Source organism: Propithecus coquereli, unplaced genomic scaffold (assembly GCF_000956105.1).
Source record: "Propithecus coquereli isolate 6110/MARCELLA unplaced genomic scaffold, Pcoq_1.0 Scaffold3, whole genome shotgun sequence".
NCBI classification, from domain to species: Eukaryota; Metazoa; Chordata; class Mammalia; order Primates; family Indriidae; genus Propithecus; species Propithecus coquereli.
In genome coordinates, this window is record NW_012148618.1 from 19,962,773 (window position 1) to 19,983,804 (window position 21,032).

Here is a 21,032-nt window from a genome sequence, read left to right on the forward strand (position 1 = left end):
CTAAGTGAAGCAAAAGAAGGTGATAGTTCACTCTCCAAACTGCCAATGTCATGCAAGGACTGAGTAGTAAATAGTTCCAGGATTTTAATCTTTTTACATATTCATTTATTAGGGCAGCCTTTTATCTGAATATGGTAGACTAGTAGGAAAATGGGAAATTAACATTGTGTATTCATTTGCTTATTCAGTCAGCATTTGTTTGTCAACAAATAGTTTAGGTATTAGAGATACAGAAGTGAACAGAATGCCTCCTCCCCTTGTCGAGCTTAGACTAATGAGAGAGGACCAATATTAAACAAACATACACAAATGTCTGTACACAGATTGTGATAAATGCTACAGAGGAAACAGACTACAAGAGAGAAAACAGGGAGAAAAGCTAATTTATATGGGGAGCGGTTGTTTTTGTGAAAGTCTACGTGGTATTAGTTGAGGTGTGAAAGCTGAGTAGGAGGTGCCAGACAAAAATTATTTATTTTTTATAATCACGTCATATGTCATAAAATGCAGAGTATTACAGAGTGCCTTGCAGAGCTAAAAATTCAGCTATAGAAATAAGTAATATATCCTCCCAAAGAAGTGAAAGAATCACAAGGTGAAGAGGGGAAGTGAGCAGAGCTGCAGTCGAAGACACAGGTGGTGTGGGGAGAGCGGCCGCTATTGCTGGCTGCTGTTAGGCCCATCATCCAGCTTGTATCCTTACTGGTATCTCTTGGAAATGATCATCTTCCTCTTCTCCCCTTCTCTCCTACTAGCTCCATTTAGACAATTAGAGTCTCTTGTTCCATGTGTTGGCAGTGTGTAAAATGGATGTGTTTTGTAACAAATCACGTTACCAATTGGGTACATCTCTTGGTCTAGATTAGTTCCTGTTCCATTAGAAATTATTTCCCTATCCTTTGAGCGCTTCTACCAATAGTTTGCTGCACCATTGTCTGGCTTTTTTATATTTACATGCAGGAGAGTGATTATGCAACATCGTTTGCAATATCATTTCTATTTTCACTCAGTCTTTTGTTGAACGTAGTATTTATAACATTTATAATTTTGGGAAGTGTCAGGAAAGACTACATATAGGTACTCAACAAGGAATGAAAATCTGGAGAAAGATTGCAATCAGACATTTATTTTCCAAAGGATAAGTTTTCTTGGTGAGCTTTTTTTGCCTTATGGATTAGACTGTCCTTGGGCTGTAATTCGTAATAAGATTGTCTGTTCAGGAAAGTGGATATTGGGCCTCAGCACTTCTTTTGGTTCTCCCACAGTGTGTGGCATAGACCTTGTAATATATGTTCAAAAATGCTATATAAGAGATCCAATAAACCCTTTCACAGGGTATATTGAGCAGTGCAGGTAGGGGCCTGGCAGATTGCATGGAGGGTGTAGGCAAGCTATTGTGGTAAGTAGATGTTAAGCTGTTTAATTAGGGAGCCTACATGCCTTTTGGTTCCTTCCCAAGCTGCTTCAAGAGAACCACACAAAGGGGTAAACTATCCTCATTAACTACCTTCAGTATCTTTAAAAGAAGATCTATGAATAATGTCAGGTTTCTCCTAACTGTTCAGAGGGCAGAAGTCAGAATAGATACTAGTTTATTGGCTACAAACTTTGGAAAAGCTATATTCCCCTCACCCCCACAGTCTCATGATCAGAATAGAAGAATCATTACAGTTCTTCAGAAGAGACAGTGTTTTCCCTGCTAAATTCTGAAATGCATTTCTCACATGGATTCTTGAGAGCACAAAAAATATAATGAAGATGATCTCTGCAACAGTCTGAAAAGAAATACAAAAATGGTGTTCACATGACTATTTCTTATAATGACCTTCAGTAGATGCTCTAGGCATAACATTTGAACACAGCTCAGTATTTTGTATAACAACTCTTGGGACGCCCTCACTATTTCCTGACCCTGATGATTCTTCCTACTTCATTTCAAAGTCTTTGTGAATTGATTATTGTATACATAGAATCCTTTCCCCCAGGCAAATATGTACACCAAGTTATGTATTTGGTTAGATGATGATTCATGGAAGTTATTTTTTTCTCTTTGGTTCATGTCTATGTCTGTATGATCAGATCCATATTTGGAAAATTGACAGGTGTTAATTCTTACAATTATTATTATGTTGGGGGGAAAACAATAATTAATTATCTAATGCCCCCTCTTTTCTTTACCTTCTCCTGGGGAGTCCAGATTGGTTTACAATCAGAGTTCCTGCAGTTTGGGCCTCAAGGGTGGGACAGGCCTGTGTTGCTCAAAACATGGTATGAGGAACCTTCCCTCAGGGAGTGGGAGGGTCCCTCTGACCATGGGAAGGGAGGTGCAATTCCAGGACACACATGCCAAACCACAGAAATTGTGGGCCTGCCACCTATCCATTATTATCATCATTATTTAGCATTTTTGGAAGGTCAGAGCCAAAATAAGCAGTCTGCCAGCCAAGGGAGCGACACCAGCCTTTACCACAGGCATTGGAAACCCTGTTGGTATTTGGTAGCAGTGACTTGGGTCTTGTCTGATTTCATCAATTTGGCCAGGCTTCTGCCTCCTGCTGTCTTTCCACAAAACCTTTTTTTTTTTTTTTTCCGATTTTCTTTCCCCTCTTCCCCTCTTCACAATAATAGTTATCTTAATACGTGTTTGCTGCCTACTCCCTCCCCCCACCCTTTTTTTAGAATTTAAACAATGAAAGGGATTCAGTTAATTGTGCTAGTGAGATAAGCAGGGAAGGCTTTGGGAGATCCTGAATTTTGGGTTTCTGGTCTAGCCCTGGAACCCTTCTCTGAGGGATTAAAATATAGTATTGTGTTTAAAAACATAAGCCAAGACTCTGAGTTCAAATCCTGACTTTGCCACTTACTAGCTGAGTGATCTTGGGCAATTTACTTAACCTCTCTATGCTTCAGTTTCTTCATTATAAAATTGATTGAGTAATAAAAGCTTTCCTCATGGATTTGAGGTTAGAACATGAAACATGCTTAGAACAGTGTCTGAGTTAATGTGTTAGCTGCCATTATTATTATCAGGATGCAGAAATCACACCAAGATGTCAGTCTTATACTGAGATTACTCTGGTTTATGGGACAATAAAGGACATTGGGTTCTTTGAGAGGGAGGCGTACAGGGATTGTGTTTGGGGATGGGTAATGGCAAAGCACCTCAAGCCTCAAACCGTCCAGGGAGATGGATTTTATTTTTAACCTGAGGAGAAAATGGAGGGAAATTATGATGGCTCAGAAATGTCTGCATCCTAGACCTCATGATCAACTTCATTGTTCATCTAGTGAGAGAGAGTTTCAGTTCGGGTACGCATAAATCATGCTCCATCTGCTCACCAGGGCCCATTTCTGGGCATAGCCTGTTTCCTAAAGCAGAACGACAAAGTATCCCAGTGAACTGTGGAGCCAGGCCTATCTGACTTTGAATCTTGGCTTAGGTTAGTTTATTGACCTTTTTGAGACTCAACGTCCTTCTCTCTGAAATGGCAATTATAGTTTTAACTTTCAGGGTTGTTTTGGAAATTAAACAACACATATAAAATACCCTGCATAGTGCCTAGCCTTAGAAGATACTTAACATTTGTTAGCTTTCTTGACTTTCTTATTATGATTCTACCCTGTCTGCTTAATTTATTGGGAAAGCCTAATAGTGTATGGACTATTTCATTTAAAGGACTGTTTCAAATTTATTGTGCATACAAATCACCTGGGGATCTTGTTAAGCTACTGATTCAGCAGGTCTGGAGTGGGGCTTGAGATTGTGTACTTCTAACCATTTACCAGGTGACACCAACGCTGTGTCTGAAGACCATACCTGGAGTAGCAAAGAGTGTCCTGTACTCTTTTCTCCCTTTGAATTTCATTATTTCCTGTTAGATTCCTGTAAATATTTTAACAGTTTTACCACACACATTCACACATCCAGGGTCATAATTTGGAGAAATATCCAAGCTTGTACATTATCATCTAGTAAGTATCCCAAAGTGTTTCACATAAAATACTGTGCTCTTGCTTTGTTGTTGAAGGCCTCTTCTCAGAATCTGGATTCCTCCACGACTGGGACTGCAGGTCAGTTAGGCTAGGGGAGTGGTCTTCGTCTCTGTCTTGTTGAGTTTGAAGATTCTGCTTCTGCCCTCACTGAGCACTTCAGCTACTTTTAGAGCCACATGTCCCAACTACTAGCCATGTCTAGGTTCTCCTCAGTGTCCACAGGTGGAAAAGTCCATTTTTGTTCTTTGATGATACATACTTATGAGTGCTTAATATATAAGTCTTTAGTGGTTCTCAATTTTAACAGGTTTTTCAGATTTGCTTTTGAGAAACCTCATTGTTTAGTTTCTGATCATTTTCATATTTGAACTCCTTTTTTCTTTCCTATGTTACTGGAACTGACCCTCAGTTGCATTTGCTGTGCTCATTTTGGGAATTGGCTGTCATTGTCCTCAGGCAACTTTTCTTGAAGTAAAAAATGCAAAAATTACTAATTCCTTTGAGTTACATCGCTTTGAGTTAGAGATGTGAAGAAGAAATAATAGCTGCCTTCTTCTCCTTTTTTTAAATTAAAGCAGGCCTATTTTTTTTTTCCCCCTTAGAACACTGCAAAGTGTTTACAAGTTAGAGCTTGGTCATCAGCCATGTTACAAAACAAAGCGAGTCTACTTCAGTCTCTTTTAGATTTACCTTGGTACTATTAATATTTCATGGAGAGTTTCTCCTTCCTGGCTGCGCGCTACCTAATAAGTTTGCCAATTGGGGAAGAATTTGAAAATAGCCCCAGGTAAGAACCCAGATATTTTGAAAGTTAGGGTGGAGAAGAATTGCAGGAGGAGAAAATAAAGAAAATATTTGAGGTAAAGAAAAGTCAGAGGAGCCATTAATGTTTTCATTTTATCTAGATAGAGCAGTCAGGGTTATAACAGAAAACAGATGGCACACTCAACAATAAAGGACATTTTATTTCACTGGGACTATTTACGAAGGTGTGGGTGTGGGGGACACCAAGGACTAGTTGTAGCTGGGTTGTTACTGCCCTTTGATCTGAAGGTGCCTTGGCAGGGAGAGTCCTGACTTCACTCCCTTTCTCTTCCCCATTTCCTGCCAGAGTCCTCTGTTGGAAGAACTCAATGGGAAGCAGAGTGCTCAGGAGCCTGTTGATGTATAGTCACGTGTTGCTTAACAATGGGGATACAGTCTGAGAAATGCACTTTAGGTGATTTTGTCACTGCATGAACATCACAGAGTATACTTAACACAAACCTAGATGGTGTAGCCTACTGTACACCCGGGCTGTATGGTATAGCTTATTGCTCCTAGGCTACAAACCTGTATAGCATGTTACTGTACTGAATACTGTAGGCAACTGTAACACAATAGTAGGTATTTGTGTATCTAAACATAGAAAAGGTACGGCAAAAATACAGTATAAAAGATAAAAATACACCTATATAGGGCACTTACCATGAATGGAGCTTGCAGGACTGGCAGTTGCTCTGTGTGAGTCAGCAGTGAGTAAATGGAAAGGCCTGGGATATTACTGTAGGGCAGCTCAGGGACAGATTCATTGGATCTCTTATACAGCATTTTTGAACATATATTCCAAGGTCTATGCCACACACTGTGGGAGAACCAAAAGACGTGCTGAGGCCCAATATCCACTTTCCTGAACAGACAATCTTATTACGAATTACAGCCCAAGGACAGTCTAATCCATAAGGCAAAAAAGCTGACCAAGAAAACTTATCCTTTGGAAAATAAATGTCTGACTGCAATCTCTTTCTCCAGATTTTCATTCTTTGAATTTCTTTTTACTTTTTAAAATTTCTGTTAAAAACTTAGATACAAACACAAACGTTAGGCTAAGCCTACACAGGTCAGGATCATCAATATCACTGTCTTCCTCCTCCACATCTTGTCCCACTGGAAGGTCTTCAGGGGTAATAACACGCATGGAGCTTCTGGAATACCTCCTGAAGGATCTCACTGAGGCTATTTTACAGTTAACTTTTTTTTTATATATGTAGAAGGAGTACACTCTAAAATAATGTGTAGTATAGTAGATACACAAACCAGTTACCTAGTTTATTGTCATTATCAAGTACTGTGTACTGTATACAGTTGTTATGTCCTATACTTTTATACAACTGGCGGTACAGTAGGTTTGCTTACACCCGCATCCCCACAAACATGAGTAATGCATTGTGCTGTGACATTATGACTGCTACAGCATCACTAGGTGATAGGAATTTTGAGCTCCATTTTAATCTTATGGGACCACCATTTTATATGCAGTCTGTCATTGACTGAAACTTCATTACGGTACATGACTATAGTTCATCCTGGGCAGCCTTCTGGGGGCAGATAGCAGGATGAAGGTAGGCGGTCAGCAGCTCTGGAGGGGCAAACAGAAGCTGTTTGGCACACTGTTTTTACATTTTCTTCTGAAAGACTTGTTCACCTGAAGACAATGTCAATATTGTGAGCTTCTTGGGGGCAGACACTGGCCTATTCACTTATCTGCAGGACACTATTTAAACAATTATTGAATGAATGAATGGGACTGTTTATTTCCTTCCTTTCTCTCAACTTGCACTTACGATGGCTGACAATACAGTATAATTCTGGCTTGGTTAGGGTCTTCTGTTCTGAATAGTTAGGCTTCCTACGGGCATGGTTAACTAATTCAAAGAGATCAACATTCTTTCCTATGTAATTCTCCTTTCAACACTTTCATTAGTAAAACTGCTAAACAAAAAGAGTTCACTGTATTAATATCTTGAGTCTTTTTGTATTATTATTGTTTTCCTAAATATTCAGGTTTAGCTTTAGGCAACACATCCATGAATTGTTGGCCCTTCTCCGTGACTGTTAAATCTAACCCTGCTATTTCTCCTCTTACCTAGAACACCACTGGCCAGCAGCTGGGCAAGCTGTTTAATTTAGGGTGACTACATGACTTTTGGTTCCTTCCCAAGCTGCTTCAAGAGAACCACACAAAGGGCTAAACTAGCCTTATTAACTATCTTCACTATCTTTGAAAGAAGGTCTATGAATAATATCAGGTTTCTCCTAACTGTTCAGAGGGCAGAAGTCGAATAGATACTAGCTTATTGGCTCCAAATATGAGAAAGTTTCTCATGCAAATTGTCTTCCCTAATGATTCTCGGACATTGGTATTTCTAAGGAATGGATAGAGAGCCAAATGTCACATGTGACTAGCTTGGAGGTACCTGGGGTTCTTGAAGTGCTCAGGTTTAAGAGCAGAAGAAAATACATTGGTAGGGAGCAGTGTGAACCATTTCTTGGTTAGATCCTTGAGGGTTTTCAGGTTGTGTGTGTGTTTGTGGTGTGGGGAGAGGTGGGACAGCTTCAGAATCCCTCAACCATCAAGTAGAAAGATGACTTTGTCCTTTGCTAAATGAAATTGGGTTCCTGAATTCATTTTGATCTTTCCGTTAAGTTAGCTTTCAATAGGCTTCTTTTCCATACACTTTTGATAATGTATTTTTGACAGCTCCTTCTTATTCTGTTGAAATCTACTGAGATTTTACACAACTTAAGTAGGTATGGAGTATTGATTTAGTGCCTTCCTAAGTCACTCTGATTATAATTCTTGAAGTTCTTGGAGGCCACTTAATGATTCTATTTCCAGTGTCCCAAAGGACTGAAAAAGCATGGGTAGGCTCATATGTCTCCGTCACATTGGATTTTTCTTTTTGATGGGTCTGGGTTTTTTTTATTTTTATTTCAGCATATTATGGGGGTACAGATGTTTAGGTTACGTATGTTGCCCTTGCCCCCCATGGGTCTGTTTTTTTATGAAGAAAGAAGGAAAGCCCCTTCCAAGGCCTGTTGATCTCTAAGGGCCTTTAATTCAAAATACTCTTTATACCAAGGAATCATATTTCGGGGAGAAATTTCCTGAGCTCCTTCACCTCTGTTAATGATTCTCTGAGTTCAGGTCATGCCATCTCTGGCTTAGGCTATTGACCTAATTTTTGACTACTGTCAGAAGAAGGCAAGTTTTTTCTTTAAACAGATTTTTTTTTTTTATGTTCATTTCTAGTTTCTTCACATCCCATAGTAACCATTTAGGATTTGATCTTTTTGCTTTTAGTACTGGGGTGAAGAAGGGCTAGGCTGCCGAGCAAACCAGCTGGTGGGCCAGCAGTTTTTTCACTAGATGAAAGAATTTTTCACTACGGGCATGTTGTGTTTTGTGGGTAGGGACTCCCCTGCCCCCTTAAGTAGACCAAAATGCTTTTAATGGGGCACCCACTTTCCTGTTTGCCCCAGGCTTCATTATTTCTTAATGTTTAATTGGCTCTTCTAGGGGCATCCAAAATCTTTTCAATTTTCTCTTTCCCTGAACACTTAACAATGGTTCTAGAATAATTATAACTTGTCTTTACATTTGACTTGAAACTTGGCAGCTTTCTTGCGTAAATCAAATAATTCCTTATTCATTATGTAAAAATAACAAAATTAACATTTGTACAGTGCTTTAGAGCACTGTCCATGTTGTTCTTATTTGAGATGTTTTTATTCAATTCATTGGATGGTCACAATAATCCCATGGCTAAGGATGTGGGTATTTTTCCTCTGTATTATTATAGATGGGAGGTAATGTAGCATCCATTACGAGTATGAGTGCTGTAGTTAGAGAATTCAAATTTGAATTTTATCTTTAGTAATTACTTGCCTAGTCTCAGCTAATAAACCTACTGAGTTTCTTAATCTGTAAAATGGAAAAGTATTTATTTTATAGGGTTGTATGAAAAGTAAATAATTTAGACAAAGCAATTAGAACAGTCCCTAGCACACAGTAAAAGTTCAATAAAAACTATTATTATTATTAATATTATATGAAGAAATGGAAACTCAGAAAAGTTAAACAATGTATCTAAGGTCACATAGTTAGTAGGCAACAGAGTTAGGGCTTGAATTTGATTTGGAGGCTTTTGGTACTGGTTTCTGTCCACTATATTTACTTCTAAATTCCTCCTGCATTCAGGGGGCCCGTAAATTGAGCCATCCTTTCTTTCAACTTTCTTATTTTCATTTTCTTTGTGTTCTTCCCCTGTCTGGTCATGGAATCCATCTGTCAGAATTTAGCATAAGAGGTAGCAACAAGGCGTAAAGATACCCCTTTCTCTGCAGGTGGACTCTCCTTGACACAAGATGCTGGGGACTTCTGAGGGTCCCTCTGAACTCAAAGATGCTGGAGTCCTTCCAAATTCTGTGCAGATAGTCTTAAAAATTAACATCTTATTTCTATTAAAGTATATAATTGTTGCCACACATCAAGAAATTTTTAAAAAATAATTAATATGTATAAACTTCTCAATGTTCTGGTTTCTTTCTCCTTAAGAGGGAGAATATTTAAATTTTGATGAATTTCATTTGTCTTTTTTTATTCCTTTGAAGTAGTGAAAAATAAGTTACATGCTCTCCATTTTGTAGGGAGCAATTGCAGTCCAGCATGAAAAGAACAGAGACTTTGGTGTGAGATAAATGAGGTTCAAATGCTGCCCCTCCACTTCCATTATGTATCTCTAAACCCCATTTTCATCTGTATAACGGGGATAACAGCATTGTGTGGAGGTTTAAAGGAGATAATGCTCATAAAAGAGACAATGCCCGGTACTTAGCATACTTAGCACATACTGGTACTCAGTAAATGTGGCTGTTATTGCTATTGAGGGGGAGGTGACATTTTACTTTGGCTCAGGGTCACTGTTAGGCAGGTATCAAGGTCTCATCATTTCTCACTGAATGCTGAATGTGCTGCTTCATCTGGGTATGTTGTTTCTCTACATTTTAAACCAAGTGTTTTGATCTTTTGATTACAAATTTATTTTTAATGTGCCTATTACAGACAGATCACTGGCTCTGTGTGTCAGCAGGCCATGCACAATGCTTATTATGTCAAAATCCCAAGTTTACCTTGTGTCACAAGGCAAAGTTAATGTTAGTGAATCCACATGACCAACAAGGAACATGACACTTACAGAGTCTGTCAGATGGTATTTGGGCAGCTATTCTCAGAAAATGAAAGCAGCAAGTGTTTATTGAGTATTTACTGCATGCTTGGCATTGTGCCAGGTAGGGGACACAAAAGAAACACCGTACTATATTCATCTCTCCCAGGACTCACAATTTTCTGGAGAAAACAGATGTGATGGAAACATGACACAATTAAAAGACAATAATAAGCACTGTGATTCAGCTCATTTTAGTTAAGTGGACTCTGGTCTAGGTGCTGTGTGAGCTCTGATAGACTGGTAGATAGAGAGACAAGTAAACCCACACTTAAAGTGTGGTTGAATAGCCAGGCGCAGTGGTGCCTGGTCCCAGGGAGGCTCAGGTGGGAGAGTCACTTGAGCCTAGGACTTTGAGGCCAGCCTGGGCACCATAGTAAGACACTGTCTGAAAAAGCAAAACAAAATGAAACAAAACAAAACACATAGTTCAATAAATGATAATAGAGTTATAAATAGAGAGTGTAGAGGAGGGGTTATGTGGTATGTGTGCACTTGGGTGGTGGTGAAGATTTCAGGGGAAGGTGATGCTTGAGTTGTTGATGAGTGGGGGATGCTGGGAAGAGGAGCATTAAGCAAGGAGGACAGAAAAATTGTACCTATAAAGGCAATGAGACATGAAAGAGCCTGGGGGTGGTAAAGAACAGCATTTGTTTAGTGTTCCTGAATGCTGGAGCTTAAGGATTACAGTAGTAGTGGGAGAGCAGGCTGGAGAAATGAGCAAGGATTAAGTCATTAAAGATCTTGTATACCATGCTGAGAAGTATGAACATTAAGGTGTTGGCAACTAAGCAGGAAAAAGATGATTATATCAGTGTTTCAAAGTGATTACTCTAGGAACATCTTCTAGTAAAACAGGTGAGAAATAAGGGCTTGAATCAAGTCTTAGGAAAAAGAAAAACTGAATAAATAGTGTGAGTAAATAAATGATACTAGGTATTGATATAAATGCTGTAGAAGTTCAGAAAAAGGGGACACTACAGTGGGACAATATTTGAGGAAGACCACATCATGGAGAAAGATTTGAGTGGTCAGCCACTTGCCAATAGTAGGTAGCCAATAAACTGGATATTGACTAGTAATAGGATTCATATAGGAGAGAAGACAGGAAGTAATACCAGGTTGCATAAACATTTGTGAGATGGTCAAGGAGACAAATCTAGCTGGATAAGAGTAGTAGATAATAAAATTTCATGTGCAAATTGGTCCCAGATTTTGGAAGTCTTTGAAATACAGGTTGAGGAGTTTGAACTTATTTCTTAATCAATAGGAAGCAATTAAGATTCTTAAGCAGATATTTCAAGATTTTCAGTTAGGATTAGACCTGCATTCCTCTATTAGGCCCCTTCATCTTGGTTGGAGGAAGATGTATCTTGGTGAGATGACTCTAGTTCTGATTATTACATTAAATGGGAATGCCAAACAGCCTGCATTACTTTTGGATGGGAAAATAAAGGCAAATGATCCCATTGGCTGTGGTAGACTATAGAATAGTCCATCGTTGGGAGACAAAGGAAGCTGAGGCAAAAAATGAGATTTTCAGTGATATTAGTCTGTATAGGGATGGAGTAAATAGAAAGAGGGGAGAAACTGCTTTCTCCAGGGAGGCAGGTAGGGATAGCAAAAACATAGCATGCGCAGTCAGTATCCATACCCATAGCAGACATTGTTAATTGATCTTGGTGTATTTTCCTATCAGGCTCAATGGTAGTCTGGAGCCCTTGTTAATGCAATGTTCCAGGCAGCTACTATTAATTAATCAGAGTTGGCACCAGAATTCAAACCTATTTGTCATGCCTGAAGTAAGTAATGGATGAGAAATAGATTTTGATCATTCACAGTACAAATCAATTTTTACCTTTCCAGGTGGAACTTGCTGAAATCTGTGCGAAGAGCGAGCGTTATATTGGCACTGAAGGAGGAGGCATGGACCAGTCTATATCCTTTCTCGCAGAAGAAGGGACAGTAGGTGTCATTCCAAATAGGAGCTATTTGGAAATATCAAGTAGGGAAGATTCACATGGAGAGGAAGGCCTTGAGATCCCAAGCATGCTTGGTTATAGGCAGCCTGTTATATTAGTCTCTATTGTAGGGTGTTAATTTCCCAAGTGCTTTGTAACTCAAAGCTACTACCCGTTAACCTACTGTTTTCATGATGATCACCCCTCCCTTAAGCTTCCAGAATCATACCTCATGTCTGTTTTTCTCACGTGTCTAGTTTTTTTCCCCCCCTTCTCTTTTTCTTCATTGTTAAGATGAGATTTCTCAATTCCCTAGTTATTGGGATCTCATTTCCCGCTCCTGTCCTAAATCACTTCATCACATAACGTTTTCATAATCTCATGTTGGTTTTAAACCCAAATGTTAGTTCTCTTACCACATATATTCACAACCCCTCTTTTTATAATTTACTCTTTGGTTTCATTTTTCTCTGTCAACATTTTTGGGACTTCAGTGGTGGGAAAAAGAATGTTGACAGTAAGCCAGGAATGAATTCCTTAGCTTCCCTTTGGCTATCATCTCCCTTAGGCAGAGCAGAGATTTTGGTTGTTGCCCGTAAACTGCTCATTTTTAAAATAGAGCAAACATTTCTTTAAAATGTTTTCTTAGTTTTTCATCAGATTCCTACAGGCTTGGCTATTTTCCAAGAACACCTGGATTCCTTCTTATTAAGAATATTTGTTGTTTATTCCCCTAAGCCAAAGACATAAGGCATGAGGAAATTTGGTTTAATACTAAGAAAATACTCTGGGTGTTTTGGATGAGACCTGACAAGCAGACATGAGGGCAAAAGTCCTGATGTTAATGTAACTTAGCTATAGAGTCTGAACAGAGTCCAAGTTTTTTGGGCTTGCAAAGCACTTCACCATCTGACCCCTGCTTTACCTCTCCATCCTAACCTCTTACCACTTCTCACCCCCCAAACTCTAAGCTCCAACCAATTTTCAATACCCATAGCTCCATTAACACCCCACATTGTTTGTCACCTCTGAACTTGCATAAGTTCTTCCCTCTTTTTGACATCCTATTTGAGGAAAGAAACCCTCTGTCTGCCCTACTCTTGCTCATCCTTTGGGACTCAGTTTAGATTTCCCTGTTCCAAAGGAGCAGAGCCTATGCTAGGCTACATTTGATGAGGCACTTCAACTATATGTCTATATAGCATCCTGTGCTTTGCCACCATTGTAACACACTTGGAAACACATTTGTCTACTTGACTGTCTTTCCCACTGGATTATAGGCTCTATGAGAGCAGTATCACTGTCTGTCTTGTTCATTGTTGTATCTCCAGTATCTAGTACAGTGCCTGGAAGTCAATAAATAATATTTGAATGAATGCATGAATGATTTTTTTTTGACAAAACACTCTGTTAAGGTAAATAAATGCATAATTGATTAAACATTTTCTGAATTCTAATATATCTCACCTGTTATTTTTCTTCCAATAGGCCAAGTTGATAGAATTTAGTCCCCTGAGGGCAACTGATGTGAAACTCCCAAGTGGAGCAGTGTTTGTGATTGCCAACAGCTGTGTGGAAATGAATAAGGCAGCAACTTCCCATTTCAATATCAGAGTGATGGAGTGTCGGCTGGCTGCAAAGGTATGAATGTGACAAACCAGTGAAACTTGAAGTAGACTTTTTTTTGTCCTTGTTATCTTTGTTCCCTATTACTTTATCTTTTGCCTCTAATTCTAGGACAACATTCTGACTGTAGCAATATTCTAACTGAAGGTCTTTGGGTACAGAGCAATCTGATTTCAAACTTAAGAGACAGATAAACCAATAGGTGTACTTCTAGCTTTTTGGAAGCTATATGAACTTTGCAGTTGAGTTCCCTGGGGTGGCATTGGGAATAAAAGGACTGCTTACATCTGTGAAGTACAGGCCATGGGTTAGGTCTATGGGTGGAGAAGGATAGTTGGGGGCAATTGATGGGAAGTGACCACAGCTGGTCTTGTTTCCTCAACAAAAGTGATGGCAACTTCACCCTTCCTTGTCCTCTCAAATGCAGTTTTTATACTGGGCTGTCACTGTTCACTCCAAAAATACAGGCTTATTGCAACCCCCTGTGCCCAGAAAGAAGACTTCTTTATATGTCTACTAGGGAAACACAGTCCAGAAGGGAGTTTTGGCAAGTCTCTTTTTCACAGTTTAGAAGACCCTCACAATTAAGCCTTAAACCTATTTAGGAAGTATTCTTGAGTAGCTGTTGTGTACCTTGCAGCATGAAGATATATAGAGCAGTACAAGGACATAGGAGTAGAGAGAGTAGACAGTAGAGTAGAGAGTTAAAGTTAGGGGAATACAAAATAGGAAATGGTTAGTATGTGATCAGGTCGTAAGTAATCAGGTGCTCCAAAAAGTGGCACAGAAATTAAATGTTATGGAGGATCCAGAATGACACACTGTGTGACTAGAAAGTTGGAGAGAACTGAGGCTGGGGATTAGGGCATGAATTATAGGTCAGGAGCTCCACTGTGCTTTCTTCTGCTCTTCCTTTGATTGCCTGATGGATACTAATGTATATCACCTAAGATTCACGATCACCAAACATTTACCAGGCCCTAAATACAGCCTGAAATGTATTTTCTCAATAGTAACAATTTCAGACCTTCTTTATTCTTCTCAAAGTCTCATTACCCAACTCACCCTGACTAACTCCCCAAAGTGATCTTATCCCATATTCCATGTTGGAAATAGACGCGGTCAAAGGGCTTTGGCTTCCTGCCACCATATCTGCTCGTCTCCATTTATCTACATCTCCTTCCATGTGAGGTTGCAGGAAACTCGCTCCAGCTTTAGCCTGTATCTCACCTCTGTTTCTCTACTGAATCCTTTCTATTGGACTTCATGCATTCTAGTATTTTGCATTAAAAAATCTGCCTTAGACCTCACAACTCTCTCCAACTACTATGTCTATTTCGACTTTCTCATTTTCTTCACAGCTAAACTTCTCAAAAATTGCCCTATATATGTTCTTTATCCCTTTACCTCCCTCCTAACCTACTAAATTCTCACGTCTGTCTTCTCCACAACACTGAATTTGCTCTTAGCCCACCAAAGATATTTTTACAGGCAAATTCAGTGGACTCTTTTTAGTCTTCATCCTATTCCTCATTGTTTTCCCTTTATCTTTCAACAAGCTTACCGATTTCTCCTTCTTGAAGCATTCTCTTTCTTTGGTTTCCAGTACAATTCACTTCCTATTTTTTTTCTTTCTATTTTTCTAGCTATTTCTTCCCCACCCCCTGCCAGGGGTGAGGGCTTGGTGGCATTCACCCTCCTCCCACAGACTTTTAAATGTTGGTGTTCTTTGAGGCCTCGGCCTTGGTCTTCTCTTCTTTCTTATGGTCTTTCCTCTGCTGATCTCATGCCCTCTCACAGTTTCAACTTCCATCTCTGTGCTGCTGAATTCCTAATGAACACCTTCCACTAAGGCCTTCTTGGCTGAGCTTCAAACCTATACAGCCAAAACATTATTGAGCATCTCCACTTGAATGAATCATAGACCTCTCGAACTGATCATGTTAAAATTTCCTCTCACAAAGCCTTTTATTCTTTCATTGGTACCATTGTCAGTTATTGACTGACGTCACATCAGCCTTCTCACTGTTCCTTAAATCCATGCTTGTCTTTTTCCCATTTTTCAAATAACAGAGTGATAGTTAAAAATTTAAATCTGAGTAGGTAATTCCCCTGCTTAATCCCTTTCAAAAGCTTCCCATTGGAATAAAATAAAAAGTTTATATCAGTACCCGGAGAGTCGCCAGATCTGAAACTTGTGTGCCTTATCTCTTCATCTCTTAGCATCACCTACTTTTATTACACTCCCACCATGAGGCTCATTCTCCTCTCAGGGACTTTGCACATGCCTAGGACACTCTTCTCCCAGCCCTCTTTGAAGTCTCAGTCTAGATGTCCTTCAGGGGAGACTGTCCTTGACTTCCTTATTCCTAGGCTAAGCTGGAGGCCCCTTTATATTTTATAGTGCTTGCATTTCTCGGTTATGGTACTTATCACAATTATTTTTTTAATGTCTATCTCTTTTTTAGATTCAGTTTTACATGAGAGCTGAGACTGTGTCCATCTTGTTAACTCTTATATGCCTAATGCTTGATGTGGTGCTTAGGGTGAAGTAGACACAAGACAAACATTTGTTGAATAAATGAATAACTACTCCCTCTCTCACCTGCTCTGTCTCAATTATTTTGCTCAATTTCACAATTTTTTACAGGTGCCTATTGTGTGCCCAGCATTGGCCTAGATCCTGTGGAGATGTGTAAGGTGTAGTTTTCCCGTGTTACTGACCTAGCTCTTCTCCTCTTACTCCCACCCCCTGAAGTGGTGAAGTCAGGGAGAGGAGAGATATGATGAGTCAGAGAAATGAAAGCTTTTTGTTTCTGGAAAATTTTGGGTTATACATTTTTTTAATTGTGATTTAAGTTTTTTAAATTTGGAATTTATTCATTAAGCTAATTTCTAAAAATTATGTAATAGATATGTTTAACATTAAACTTTTCACAGCATCTGATCAGTACATTTATGCAGAAGAAGTAGTGCAGTAAACTTTTCCATGTCAAGGGTTCAGTGAACTTTTTTTTCCTTTAGGACACACTTCCTCTTTCAGGAGATGGAAGAAATTAGGGTTTTATTTGTTTGAGGGCTTACTCTTGCTGACCTTTTATCTTGAGGATGATGAGTAAGTGTTGCCTTCCCAAGGAGACTTCAAACATACACAACATTGTTTTCAAAGTTTTATCACGAAATTAGGTATCCTCTACCCCGGAGGTCCCCAACCCCCGAGCTGCTGACCAGTACCAGTCCGTGGCCTGTTAGGAACTGGCCTGCACAGCAGGAGGTGAGCAGTGGGCAAGTGAGCAAGCAAAGCTTCATCTGTATTTACAGCCACTCCCCATCGCTTGCATCACCGCATAGGCTCTGCGTCTTGTCAGATCAGCATTGGCATTAGATTCTCGTAGGAGCTAGAACCCTACTGTAAACTGCACATGCAAGGGATCTAGGTTGCAAGCTCCTTATAAGAATCTAATGCCTGATGATCTGAGGTGCAGCTGAGGCAGTGATGCTAGTGTTGGGGAGCGGCTGCAAATACAGATTATCATTAGCAGAGAGGTTTGACTGCGCAATAAATGTAATGTGCTTGAATTATCCTGAAACCATCCCCACCTGCTGGCCTCCATGGAAAAATTATCTTCCGTGAAACTGGTCCCTGGTGCCAAAAAGGTTGGGGACCGCTGCTATCAGATCCATAGGTGAGCTGAAATAATTATGAGACTTGTAAAATGGGTTCCTGATGTGACTACTCTCCTCCAAAGAAGCAAGAAGAAAATGAGCAATAAAATTGTGGTGCTGAAACTCTAGAGTAAAACTTATTGGGATGTAGGAATGTCTTTTGAGAGTTAACTAGAAAAGGGGCATCTCTTTTGGAAGCAGTAGTAGCTGACGATCTTAATCCACTCCAGAACCTCCTGTTCTTGAGGATGTTTTCTCAGTTTAACTGCATAACTCCATATGCATTTTAGAGGTACTTTGGTCAGCAAAATTGGCATCTGAATTCCGCTTTTTGCCACACACTCCTCCCAATTGACGTAGATAAAACACATTGTTTTAAATACTCTGAATTTTTCTCTTTTAAAATGTGGAAGTAAGAAAAGTGAAAGACTTTATCAAGATGGAGAATGTTTTCTAAATCATGTTGCTACAAATCACTAAAATCCAAGGTCTGTACAAAAAGGAAATGAAGATAAAACTGCTAATATGGGCTTCACTCTCAGATGTTGATGTTAGAAATATGCTTTTGCTTAGGGTTATAGGCTGGGATTCTACTAAGCATATTTCCCTTGCAATATGGTTCCATTCTTCCATTTTTGGCAACATGTGAATAAATATAATTTTTGTTTGAAAATGGTCTCATTAAATATGGAAATAAACACTCATGTAAAAAGGTCAAAAAGCTTATCTCCATCTGGACAAAGTTTCTGTTTTCAGGCAATAATAATGAAGTGTCAGTTGAACAATGGCTCATCAGGATGGTTTTGAAAATAAGAGTAGTTAGAGCTCCACATGGCAAAGTTGTAATGAATAACATTTATTTTTCCTCTCCTCCTATACTTCCAAGATGCTTTTTTTGAAAATGAGTACCTTTTGTATCTAGTTAGCACAGGAAAGTGCACTAAACCAACAAAGACAATTTTTCATTGTTTTGCTTTAATGTTAACCGTTTCTTCTATTCTCAAGTTTTCTTTCTCTCTGTCTCTCTATCTCTGTCTCTGTCTCTCTCCACCAGTTTTCAAAAACTAATTGATGCAAAGTCATTAAAAGAGTCTTGTGAGCATTTGAACTAAAATTACAAGTATTTCAATGCAAACTCAATAGAGCTTTATAATTATTACTTGTATAAATGATACTTTTAAGTGAAGCAGATTTTTATGTTTTTAAATTAACAAAGTGGCCAGGGATCTTTAGTGGGTATGATTTTTCATATTTTACACATATTTAGTGGCTTAAACATTTCCAGAAATGTTTTATGTCTACAAAGAGTATATCCCTTAATTATATTGAGGAATAAAATGTGTGCTGCCCATAATAAATGTTATGGGAAGTCAAGTAGGGAAGAGAAATTATACTGTTCCTTTTTGCATACCCTTAGCTCCTTGTGGCAACATGTGAAGCATTGTAGGAGAGTTTCATGTGGTCCTTTGACACTTTAAGGGACATTTCCAGTGATTTTTTTATAAGGCCTGTCTGGTCAGGAGCCATCAGTCACCTAGCTTTTCCGCCCCCGTTGCTTAGTGGTTGATATGAAACTTGTTCTTTGGTGATAGACTGTGAGGAGAAGTTGACATAATAGTTTTAGGGTTTTGGCAGTTTCCTTGAATGTGAACGGAAAAAAACCAAATACCCCAAAATGCAGCCAGTTTTACTCAGCCTGTTGATTCAGTAGAACATTGGGGGAGGGGCACGGGGGGAAGGGAAACTTCCCTTCAACCTGGAAGATTCGCTGAAAGATTAACTCACAATAAGGCAGATTAATAAGAGAAAGAGATATATTTACCATCATGGGGAGAATCACAGAATGATTACCCAGTATCCTGATGGGGTCCAGAAATTTATATATCCTCATTTTATAGGGGAAGGGGAAAGGAGAAATATAAATAATTCTGTTTTGGGGCAATAAATGGTTACTAGGGAGGATGAATAGATACTTGGAAGAATGAATGTATTGGGGGGGATCAGATTGGTGATTCTCTTTGGAAATTTAATTAACCTGAGAGACTGGTATTATATTTAAAGTGATTTGGTCCAGGTCTGGTTGCATTCTTGATTTTCTTTCCTGTAATATATTGAGATAACAGGGAAGGAAAGTCAATTGTTCTTTTTGATGGGTTTGGTTTTTTTTTTTAATGAGGAAAGAGGGAAAGCCCCTTCCAAAGCCTGTTGATCTCTAAGGGCTTTTAATTCAAAATACTCTTTATACCAAGGAGTCATATTTTAGGGTGAATTTTCCTGAGGTCCTTCACCATGCTCTGCCAGGACTCTAGCTGGAGAATTCGGAGAATGGTGAGTCCAAGCTGCATGACAGAGGACGTACATACTGGGGAATAATAGGGGTGATTGTCTAGTAGAACCAGATTGTGGCAGAGCCTTCAGTATTGTGCTAAGGCTCACCCAGGCTTGGTCCTGGGAGCAGTGGGCAGCCTTAATGTTGTTAGCAAGGTATTTTAGAAACATTAATCTGACAGCAAGAATTTTTGCCTTGGTTGAAGAGTAGTGGGTCTTAGAGTATCAGTAAGGATGGGAGAGAGATGAGAGAAGCTATGGCTGGACCTAGTAAAGGGTTGGGTTCAAGGCTCTCTCTGATTGGTTTCTGTTTTCCTTTTGGCATACTCATCATTACTTGGAGGAATTTTTCCTTGACTACCTCCTTGCCTGTTAGGTTTAGGTTAAAAATTATTTTATATGCTTTTACCATGTCCCGTAATTTTCAGTTATAGCACTTTATCACAATTGGATTAAATTCTTCACTGTATAATTTTTATTTACTGTCTGTCTCCTCCGGTAGGCTGTGAGTGCCATGAGGTCAGGAGTCATGTGTGCCTCATTCGTTGCTGTCAGCCAGGGGCCTGGGAAGCAGCAGGTTCTCAGTAATCACTCCTTGCATGCAGGTGTGCTGAATGAGGGACTAGAGTTGATATGGGCTGTAGTTTCAAGCTGAAATGATGGGCAGAAGGTATAGTGCTGCCATTGATAGGCTTGGGGAAGGTAGGATGGTAGATCTCTGGAAAGTGGGAGATGATGAAAATTCCTCATGGAATTTTCTTATAAGTAGTTGGAAATTTCATCTTGGAATGTATCTCATGGCTAGGGCTATAGCCTTCAGGTGTATTTGCTTTGAGATAATAGTTAAAACCAAGAGCTGAATTCAGTGTGCTGAGGGAAAGAACGTGGCAAAGAGAAGATCAAAAGGCCAGGGATACGCTAGGGAGATGGCTTCAGTTAAATAAGGAAAGGAGAAAGGTAAGTCATGGAAGGAAATGGGATAAGGAGCAGACAGGTGAGAGGGAAACCAGGAAAACTGAATGCTACAAAAGTAAATACAGCAGGGAATTTGAAGGTGGGTACTGAAGAGTGTCAAAAGCCACTGATTCATTAAAGATGAAGACGACTGAGAAAAGACCAGCAGCGTTGGAAGTGGTGTCTGGAGCTGAAGAAGGACCTTTGGGAGGCCACATTCAGTAGTTAAGAGTGGTTACTGAGAGCCTGAAAGCAGTGAGGATGGCCACTCGTTCTAGTTGTTAGTGAAAGGGAGAAATGAAGAGTGGTTGTTTTAGGAGAAGGCATTTTCTGATAGAAAACATCTGTATATGATTTAAGGCATAGGAAAAGGTGTCATGTAGGAGAGAACTAGCTAGAGAGGCAGGAGAATGTGGGGAGGGAAGGAAACTCGATCCTCCAAGAGTGCCTCTTCTGG

General features: G+C 39.4%; 1 protein-coding gene across 3 annotated transcripts in view; it reads left to right on the forward strand.

The window, feature by feature from the left end:
* Positions 1-21,032, forward strand: part of GALK2 (galactokinase 2) — a 142,539-nt gene that overhangs the window by 85,508 nt on the left and 35,999 nt on the right. For all 3 annotated transcript variants that reach the window (XM_012649451.1, XM_012649450.1, XM_012649449.1), the window contains exons 6-7: positions 11,907-12,005; positions 13,490-13,642. In XM_012649451.1, the coding sequence (XP_012504905.1) occupies positions 11,907-12,005; positions 13,490-13,642 (252 nt within the window). The remainder of the gene's footprint in view (positions 1-11,906; positions 12,006-13,489; positions 13,643-21,032) is intronic.